Source organism: Neophocaena asiaeorientalis, unplaced genomic scaffold (assembly GCF_003031525.2).
Source record: "Neophocaena asiaeorientalis asiaeorientalis breed wild unplaced genomic scaffold, Neophocaena_asiaeorientalis_V1.1 scaffold768, whole genome shotgun sequence".
In the NCBI taxonomy this organism is placed as follows: domain Eukaryota; kingdom Metazoa; phylum Chordata; class Mammalia; order Artiodactyla; family Phocoenidae; genus Neophocaena; species Neophocaena asiaeorientalis.
In genome coordinates, this window is record NW_020174713.1 from 115467 (window position 1) to 126125 (window position 10659).

The window sequence follows — 10659 nt, forward strand, 5'->3', positions numbered from 1 at the left end:
TTACATATCTCTTTAGTAAGGAATTGTCAGGGCATTGCCCGGTAATGTTCAAAAGTTGAATTTGCTTGCTCTAGCATGTCTGTATTTCTAGGAATTTCTAAAAATTCACTGTACATACTCAAAGTTTAAAGTAAATAAACATTAGTAGAAATAAGACATACATTAGTGTGATTCTTTTTAGGAGTAGTAAGAGAGGCATGCCATGAAATTTAAAAAAGGAAAAGAGATTGGAAGGAATTATTTTAGTAGTTAGGAATAGTTAAAATAAGTTATAAGTATATAAGTTATAAATTAAGAAGAGATTCCTCTGCTAGTTTCTACTTCTAGCTTTAATACTTACATAAGTACTAAGGCGAGAAATCAGATTTCTTTGTACCATCAAGTTCTTTATTTGAAATGCCTGTAGTTTAGTACATATTAGACGATGGGCCCAATGCTAGTTTAAGATGCTTCCTTTTCGAGCATCCTTTGAGATGCTCACTTTTTAGAGGCCTCTTATTATAGTAGAAGTTGTGTGTAAACGGTTTGAAGAAAATCAGTGCTTTGCCAAATAATTAGTAGTTTTCTCCTAATTCTTTTATGTCTAAATTTGACTTTTAGAGAGGAAGTCCTTTTTACATACACATCATGTACCTTATTTGAGGGACCACTGATTTTAGTTGACATAATGATTTACTGAAGAAAAAAAAAAGGACATCCAATTTGGTATTTTGTCTCCCTCTTGAAGAAGTATACTTTTCTTTTTTTTGCGGTACGTGGGCCTCTCACTGTTGTGGCCTCTCCCGTTGCGGAGCACAGGCTCTGGACGCGCAGGCTCAGCGGCCATGGCTCACGGGCCCAGCTGCTCCGCGGCATGTGGGATCTTCCCAGACCAGGGCACAAACCCGTGTCCCCTGCATCAGCAGGCGGACTCTCAACCACTGCGCCACCAGGGAAGCCCGAAGTATGCATTTTTTAAAAATCTCATTCTTTATAGCCAATTTAAAAAGCAACACATTTGGAATTATCTCTAATTTTAGACTTTTTCCTTCATATTGAAAGAGTATTCTTTATATAAAACTTTCAATGGGTATATAGTTTGTATTTTTGTGATTTTAGTCCACCAAAGTTTTTGACTACTGAAGAAGCTACTTAAGTTAATTTGCTTTCGAAATTCATTTACTTTTTGCCGTATAATGCTGTGTGACCAATCATCCCCAAACTCAGCGACTTGAGACCACAGTCATTTGTTCTCATGACTGTGGGTTGTTGAGGTGGCTCTGCACTAGGCTGTGATGGAGTGGCTTTGCTTGCATCGCATGTATGCGGCTTGGATCTCCTCCCAGTGTCACTCGTCCTCCTCGGCAGGTTGGCTGGGACATACTCTTCCTATGGCCATGACAGAGGATAATCCCAACCGCCAACCACAGTGCACACCCCTGCTTGTGTCCCATTTGTTTTTTTTTTTCCCCTGGTGGCGCTGTGGTTAAGAATCTGCCTGCCAATGCAGGGGACACGGGTTCGATCTCTGGTCCGGGAAGATCCCACATGTCGCAGAGCAACTAAGCCCGTGCGCCACAACTACTGAGCCTGTGCTCTAGAGCCCGTGAGCCACAACTGCTGAGCCCACGTGCTACAACTACTGAGCCTGTGCTCTAGAGCCCGCGAGCTACAACTCTGAAGCCTGCGTGCCTAGAGCCTGTGCTCTGCAACAAGAGAAGCCACCACAATGAGAAGCCCGCGTGCCACAACGAAGAGTAGCCCCCACTTGCCGCAACTAGGGAAAGCCCGTGTGCAGCAAAGAAGACATAACACAGCCAAAAATAAATAAATAAATAAAAATTTTAAAAAGGTATACTTATCCTGTAGGACTTAAAAAAAATCCCATTGGCTAAAGCAAGTCACATGGTCCAACCCAAAGTCCAGGGCAAGGAAGTTAACTGGAGGTATAAAGTCATATCAAAGGGCATATCTTCAGGGAGGAGTGAAGAACTGTGACCAGTATTTCAGTCAACCACATACAATTTATATACCTGTCTTCATTTAGGTGATGAGAGGCTAAAATAAGCAAATGTTGGAGTGATTAAAAAAGGAATGTGTGGGATTTAATTTGGTTTTCAAAATTATTAATTGGCGAACTCTGTAAAGCAGTCTGGAGTGTAAAGTGGTACTAATTCTAGAGATTATCATATTAAGTGAAGTAAATCAGACAGAAAGATAAGTATCATATGATATTACTTATATGTGGAATCTAAAAAAATACAAATGAACTTATTTACAAAACAGAAATAGACTCACAGATACAGGAAACAAACTTATGGTTATGGAATTGGGGGGGAGATAAATTAGGAGTTTGGGATTAACAGATACACACTACTATATATAAAATAAACAACAAGGACGTACTGGGAACTATATTGAATATTTTATAGTAACCTGTAATGGAAAAGAATCTGAAAAAGAACAGGTGTGTGCATGTGTGTGTGTGTGTATGTGTGTGTGTAACTGAATCACTTTGCTGTACATCTGAAACTAACACAACATTGTAAAGTAACTATACTTCAATTTACAAAACAGGTAAAACACATAGCTGCTAATGGCAGAGCTATGACTCAGACCACCCCCCCCCCCCCCGCCGAGAAAAAGATGGTACTAATTCAGGAATAGGATAAAATGATGTCTTTACCTGATTCGTGAATTGTACAGATCTTGTACTATAGCAAATTCATTTCTTGCTATACTTTGGCTTTTTCACTTTGTGTGATATTTTCTCTTTTAGGAATCAAAAATTACTGCAGGGTAATACTTGAAAAATATTTTTCACCCATAGGGTAAAAAAGATTCTTTGACATAAATGACTAATGTTATATTAATATGTATTTAATCAGATATTTTGGACTGTTGGCGCCAACGGCAGAATAAAAGACGTTAGTCGTCAGTGTTTTAAGAGTAACATAAATAGCCTTTTCTATTCCTGACGTTTTGCGTACCTTCCAGTATTCAGTAAAAACGCTCTACTGTTGGCCTCCCAGCAATGCTCAAAAATCAGAGATTCAATACAGTAAAAAAACTTTATCTTGTGTTTTTTAGTGACAGTACCAATTTGAGATGACAAAGGGAGGAGAATGACCTCAAAGAACCAGATGGCTAAGTATTAGATAAATATTTTTCTTTTCATAAACAGTTCCTCTGTGTTTTAGGTGGACTGGATTTGCTTTCCATGCTCTTTTCTTTCGTATGGGCTGGTTGGAGGAAGAAGCAAATAGGGAAGTGTGGCCTTCAGAGTCATAGGAGTTGAATGAATGCAGGAGAGAACAGAGTCCCTGCCCTGGTCATTGCAGATGCGGTGCTGATGAGGCTGGGGTCAGGGCCTTTCCGGATAGCTTTGCCCTCATCTCCCACCACCATGCTGCTCCAGAATCCAAGTGGTAGAATGGACTCAGCAGCTTCCTACTTTATGGGGAGGGAAAGTGAGGTTCTGAGATGTTCAGGGACTTGTGCAAATATGGGATGGGACGCAGAGCCAGGATGGGGTCTCCCTCTGGCCTTCATGCTGTACCTTTTGCTGTAGTGCGGCTGGATGAGAGTGTGTGGGTGTATAATTCCTGGAAGAACGGCTGAAAATCTGCGTGTGGGAGCAGTATTGCGTTCCTGATAGAACGTTTTAATGTTTTGCCTTGGGAAATATTTTGGTCTGGGGAAGCTAAAAATCCTCAAGATAAGGAAAACCTCAACCTGTAGCTGTAACTGCCACACCTCAACTGCCATAAAGAATTGAGGGGTCTTTGGAAGTGTAGCAGCAGATCAAAGCCAGTTGCTAAAATAATAGCCACAACCTTCACCCTTCTTAGACAGGATCCTGGTCTTTGAGTTGGATGGAATGCCTTCTCTGTCCATATCAAATTGAAACGTTTGAAAGAGGTTTGGGAATCTCTTTTTAAAATTGAAATTGTTCTTTTGTGTTGCTATCTTTGTAGCTGAGGAAACAGTCCCATCTTAGGTAAGTTCACAGCACCAGCTAGGAAAAGAGTTGGAGCTAGAATTCCTCTCTTGATCCCTTAAACCACTATTATTATTTCCATATTAATGTGGTGACTGTTTCATCGATCCCCTCCTTGGTTTTAAGGTACCACGTAGAGGTGAAGGGAGGATACACAAAGAAATAGGAAATTCCTCAAAGAGCATCCAGTCCAAATGGTGTGAGATAAATGGGAGATTGACTGGTGGTGTCACACAGGGTTGGTGAAGACTATTAGTAAGGTTCTGTGACTTGGATCACACATGTAGGGCATGCCAAGACTTATGACCGTGTCCTAAAGTAATCCCAGAGTTACTGTTCTGATTTTTTTTTTCCATTGTGTTTTCTAACTCACTTTCGTTGGCACTTATCAGTATTGTTTTATAACTGTCACCTGATCTGTCTTCTCCACCTGACTGAGTCTGTTAAGAGACAGGGTGTCTCGTATCCTTAGCCCCTCAGCACACAGCCGTGGGCCTGGCTCACCCCATGGACTTCGCTTGATGCTATCTTGAATGAATATATGCACCTACACATTTTATATATAAATATATTTTCATATTCAATAGCTCTGAAGTAGCTACTTGGAGCAGAGACCATTTCCAACCAGAAATGGGGCATTGAGAATTTTCATTTGGAGGCCAAGCCCAGGAAGATTTTCTGAATGAATCGATGTTTAAAAAGCTGCAGCAGGTTATCCCCAGAGGGAGTAGACTGTAATGGTGCTGCCATAGTTAGTTCTCTGGCTGGAAGTGAAAGTCTACTATTTATTTTATGAAACCGTACGATACGCAGCATTTGTTAGGCACAGGAAAATAGATACTGTTGTGTCCCTGGGCTTTATGTATGGAGTTCAGTCGGGCAGTGCAAGTCCAGATGCATCTGATAGCTTAAATAATGAGGAGTTCGGGCTGTAATGATGTAAAGCCAGTGTCAGGCACTTACTGGTTTACGTACATCTTCATATGCACGGTTGCAGCAGTGCGTTAGTGCGTTCACTATCGTGGTGAATTGACGTGCACTCCTTGAGACCGGGGGGCCACGGTGCAGGGGTTTATCAGACTCCAGTGCCCTTCACCTCTCTTGTCTCTAGTGTCCCCGGCCTGTTCATCTGCAGTGTACAGTCTGTCTTAGCTACAGTAGTTGCTTGTGATTTATATGTGCAGGTGACAGAGATATTGCTTTCGAGGGAGGGCAGAGCCTTCAGTCTGTAATGGGAAGCTGGGCTGCCTCTGGAATGTGGCCGTTTGATGCTGATGACGCTTCACTTCTGTAGCCCACACAGGTGCTGCTCCGTGCGTTCAGACTGGTTAAGATCAAATGTGATGCCTCCGAAGTGTGGCTGGGAGCCCCTGGCACGCCCTCTCTTGCTGTTATTTCCTATAGAAAATTCTTTTTGACAAATGCATTTTTTAGGTGGCAGGCGTCTTCTCAAGAATGTGTCTTTGTGGTGTTTGCCAGGAAATGCCTTGAATTTAAAAATTGTCAGTGTTGGCTACTGGAAAGAGTATGAAATATGGAGGCAGACAAAACCAGATGTAGATTTGAGTCCCATCTGCCCCTTCCCAGCTGTGCAATTTATGCGTGTTCCAGTCATTCAAGCCTCTTACTGCCCACGAGGAGCCTCCCTTACAAGGTTTCTTGGCACATAGTAAATGCACAGCAAATGCTATTTAAAAGAATTAATGTGTGAACTCTGAATTTTAAACCAAGAATCACCATTTCTTACCTTGTGAGGTTTCTTACAAGGGTTTTTCATTGTCCTCTGAAGCTTCCAAATACCTTTACCACCTATTTGCCCTGCGTATATGAAGAGCTACATTTTCATCACACATTTACTAAATAAGTGGATTTTTTTAGTCTCCAGAATTTTTTTTTTAATTTGAAGCTTGAAAGGCAACTTGTGGGTTTGAATCAGAATACCCTTGTTTAGCAGCTGAGACAGGTATGCCCACAGTACTTGGAAATCTTATTTCTACAAACTTGCTGGCTGAAAAGCTTGCCGGGCCAGACAGCATTCTGACCCTCTTTCATGGAATAGTACTTTTTTGCCTTTAAGAGCAAATGTACCTTTAGATTTGGAGGCAAGCAATAGTGGGCTGAGGAGTCGACAGGTAGGGAATTGGGACGGTGGGTGTGGAGCCCTCTTTTGAGGTTCTTGGCCATGAGAAGCTGGGAAGGAGAGGGTAGGCTCACAGTGAGGCTCGGCGCTGGAGGGCTTTGCTTGTTTTTGCGTTGCTGGTTTGCTCTGAAGGTGGGTGATGTCACCAGTGACGACGTGTTCTTTTCCAAATCATACTTGCGCATTTCTGACTGGCCTCTTAACGGATTAAACACTTAAAATTCTCTCTTCTCCTATCTTTGGTAATGCAACTTTCTACTGGTCCTGGTCCTTCTGCCTATGACTAAGAAGGGTTTATTTATTTTTTTGAAGATATAAAAGGTATTTATTTTGTTTGAAATTTACATATGTTGAAAGTCACTTTTTTGACGAATAGTTCCGTGAATTACGGTTTATTTCTTTAAACGGTCATCTTTCCCAGGGTCTGTCCTTGCCTTCTGTACTTTATTCTGTACATTTTCTTGAGTAATCTCATTTGCTCTCATGATTTTAACTTCCACACCTGTATGGTGCAGGCACCCAAGTTTATAACTTCTCTTGCCTCATACATGTCTTCCCCCGGATGTCCCTGTAATTCCTATTTCTAATAGTGCCGTCGCCTTGGCCTTGGCCGGGAGCCTACGTGATATTCCCTTTCTCTGTCCCTCACTTGGTGCGGCCACACCATAGCTCACCAATTACTATTGATTTTTTGCCTTTAAAACCAGGGTCCTCAGCTGTAGCTGCAAGTAAGGATCACCTGCGGAACTTTTAAAAGTTCTGTCCCAGAGCTACTGAATCAGCATCTCTTGAGGCTTAGGCACGCATATTTTTATGAAGTTTCCCTGGTAATTCTCATGTTCATCTAGCATTGAAAACAACTCAGCAGAATTTGTTCTCCCACAGTTCCAGAGGCCTCCCATCTTGGAATCAAGGTGTCCGCAAGGCCGTGCTGCCTCTGAAGGCCTTGGGGGAGGGTTCTCCTTTGCCTCTTCCCGCTTGTGGTGGCTCCAGGCGTTCCTTGGCCTGTGATCGTCTAACTCCAGTCTCTGCCTCCATCTTCACCTGGTCGTCTCCTCTCTTTCCCTGTGTGTGTCTCCTAAAGACATTTGTCACTGGATTTAGGGCCCCTAGCAATCCAGGATGATCTCATCTCCAGATCCCTAACTACGTCTGCAGAGACTCTTTTTCCAGGTAAGGTCACCTTCACAGGTTCTGGGACATGGACCTGTCTTTCTGAGGGCCACCCGCTACGTTCCTCCTCAGGTTAGGGTAGCTCTCCCATCCAGTCATCCTGACTCTAATCCAGATGTGCGTCTTGCATGCTGCTGCCCTCATGATTACTTCATATGCAATCATGTTAGTCCTTTGCTTACATCTTACCAACTCCCATTCTTCTTAGGGTAAAAGGCCATGCCCCTTGTCGTGGAGTATCAGGGGGTTGTAATCTGGGCCCTGCCCACCTTTTACCCTCCTAGCCCTCTGCGTCTGTCCTCTTGAACTCTACGCTCCCACAGCACTGAACCACTCCTTGCCCTTGTACATACGATTGCCCTGCATTCCCCATTTAGTCATCTTGTTCAGAGTCCAAGAAAGTTCACACTCTCTGCTCTGTGAGGGCTTCTGACGTGGCTCTTCCCACGTGCTTTGAATGACTAGTGCATCTTGTCGCACGAGTGTTTTGTCACGCTTGTTTTTATGTCTTTCTCTGCTTTTAAGTGGAGAGCTCTGAACACGGGTTGGTTGATATTCATCGTTGCAGCTCTAGTACTTGGCATTATAAATATTGAACGAATGACCATGTAGCTTAACCTGATTCGAAACTTTTCTCATCGTGACACTGTTTTCTCCACTGCCTTAACTATTTCCAGCATGGTTTTTCACTGGGTGTCATGTAGATGTATTAAGTAAGCAGGCATATTAAGTGGACTGGCATATTTGCTTAACCTGAAATATCTGTGCATCTCTGCTCAGGCAGTTGAAATGAAAATGCTTTTGCATATGTTAAGGTTGACATTTCTGGTTTTTGTGTTTTCACCTTTATATTAGATATGGCTTTGGGGTTGCAAGTAGCAGAAACCAACCTGAGTTAGCTGAAACTAAAAAGAATTTCACCAACAAGGGTCAGAGTACATCTGGGCCAATAGAAGCCCTTAAGGACCCTCTTTCCATCTCTTTTTGTTGCTTGTCTCTGTTCATCTGTTTCACTCCTCACTTCTCTGCTGCTTCATCACGGAACAGACTGTGACATCCCCACAGCTCCCATGCTTCCAGTTTGCAGCTCTGGCCACCCACGCAGACTGGCGGTTGTCTCTCGTCCGGCTTTGCGTTTTTCCGGGATGAGAATGTCATTGGCCAGCTCGGGCCGGATGTCTGCCTCCAGCTATTCAGCTCCAGGGTGGTGGAGAGGATGCTGGCCTGGCCGTTTCATTCAGACATGATGCCGGGGCTCCCCTTAGGGAGTTCAGGGCTGGATTCCTGAGAAGGGATGTCATGGTGAGCAGATCTCTTCAAAAGCACCTGCCGTGCTCTTACTAGGTTCGCTGTCCTTGACCAGCAGTATATAGTTGAGAGAAAGATGCAGCGGAGAGCTGGGCAAGTGTGAGGGTCACAGGGAACCTTGCCAGATCTTGTACCAATTGCCTCTAGGCCACAGTGGTGAAAATGTCCCTTAATTGTTTACAGCCCTGCCTTTGATTGATTCAAGTACGTTTCTCTTAATACAGGATGCTCATCTTGGTTTAAGTGACACGGAAATATATTAGGACAAAGTGAGTTTATAATCGTTGTTTACTCATGGATATGTTCTTTGTAGTAGTGATCACAGATATGTTTAAGAAAACAATGCACATTATTCTGATCTTGCCTCAGAAAAAGGAGAGGAATAAGACTTGAAACAAATTATTTTTGTATTCTAGAGACATTTTCTTTTTGCTGACGTTCCTTTGTGATGGAAATGGAGACATTAAAAACACAGCAGGAATAATTTCTGGTGATAATTTAAATCCATTGTCATACTATAGCTACCGAATTGTAAAACAAACACCACAAACCCCTTGTTCTGACTTTCACTGTTCTCAGTGGGCCTTGTGTCCCACCCAGAGATCATGGCCACCATGATCTCTGGGATTGACGGACAAGTGGCAAAGGCAAGACTTCCAGGAGAGGGTGGAGCCGCCACACCACAGGCACTGCCCCTGACTTTGGTGCTCCGAGGGAGCTTTGGAGCTGTTATGTTTATCCACACAGATTGGAAACAATTCCCTTCCTTCTTTCGGTTCTCTTTTTGAAAAGAATTTCTGCCAAGAGGGAGTTGGAGAATAGACATGGCAGTGTGGCAGCATGAGAAGCGGTCAGAACGTACAGGGACCCTTAATCCAGAGTTAGAAAATACAGGTGAAAACGGAAACCCTCCTGCAATCCTGCATTTCTTTTAAACACTGGTACTGGCTTAAGGTATTAATTCAGGAAATCTGCTTAAGGACAGTAGTGTTTTCCAGGTGACTTTTATAGATATCTGTTAGTGGACTAAAACTCATCTTTTCTACCTTTGGGCTTTTTAATGGTCAACCTTCTTGTAGAGTCGTACTTTATGTTTAATTTTGCAGGCTAGTTTTTGCTAACCTGACAGTATAGGGTTCAAATAGCCATGGGAATGAAGGTGGAGAATTCCGAACTTTTAAGAATGCAAGTAACTAAATTGGGTCTTACAAATAAGGATCCTACAGACATTAACATGATTTGCGAGTGAGAGATGAGGTTTAATTAGAATGCTAGCTTCTAACTAGTTCATTTAAAAATATTTCTTGAGTGTTTCTCCGGGGCCCATTAGGACTGCGCTTGCTGAGTTGAGCCAGCACTAATACGGCCTCTGCAGAATTTTCATTTGCTTATTTTATACTCGGTCTCTTCTGAAAAGATTTGAAGCGTCTGACTTTATAGAATAGGAAACCTGTAATTACTTTGTACATCACTCTTCAGTTAAGTTTCTGGAAGTGATTTGAACTTTATCATAGCTGACGTCTGTGAACCGTCTGTTCTGTGTCCCTTTTGTGGGACGGTTAGTGGGCAAGTCTTTGTGAGCATTCCTGTCTTTTCCCTTAGGCCGTCGAACTTTTATTCCTAATGCCTTTAAAATCTACAAATAAATGAACCCTCTCATCTCTGTTTATAGGTACAATGGTGCTTTACCTAATGGAGACAGAGGCCGGAGGAAAAGCAGATTTGCACTCTACAAGCGGCCGAAGGCTAACGGAGTCAAACCCAGCACGGTCCATGTGATATCCACGCCGCAGGCATCCAAGGTAGGGGCTCCTTGGAACCGAGAGGGCCGGCGGTGACTCATGGTTATTCCTGATCAGCTGCTCTTCCCTTTGGGTCTCATTTCTCTGTGGGACAGTTTCTCAACCATTTGAGCTGGATAATCTTTGTTGTGAAGGGCTGTCCTGTGCATTGTATGTTTCGCAGCATCCCTGGCCTCTGCCCACTAGATGCCAGTAGCACCTCAGCCCCCCAACCCCCAACTGCCACCACCATGGAGACAACCAAAGGCAGCTCCAGG

The 10659-nt window shown here is 43.2% G+C and overlaps 1 protein-coding gene across 1 annotated transcript in view; it reads left to right on the top strand.

The window, feature by feature from the left end:
• The window catches only part of PELI2 (pellino E3 ubiquitin protein ligase family member 2), a 202227-nt gene that overhangs the window by 41609 nt on the left and 149959 nt on the right, over positions 1 to 10659 (top strand). Inside the window, exon 2 of the mRNA XM_024760033.1 lies at positions 10273 to 10402. Coding sequence (XP_024615801.1) covers positions 10273 to 10402 — 130 coding nt within the window. The remainder of the gene's footprint in view (positions 1 to 10272; positions 10403 to 10659) is intronic.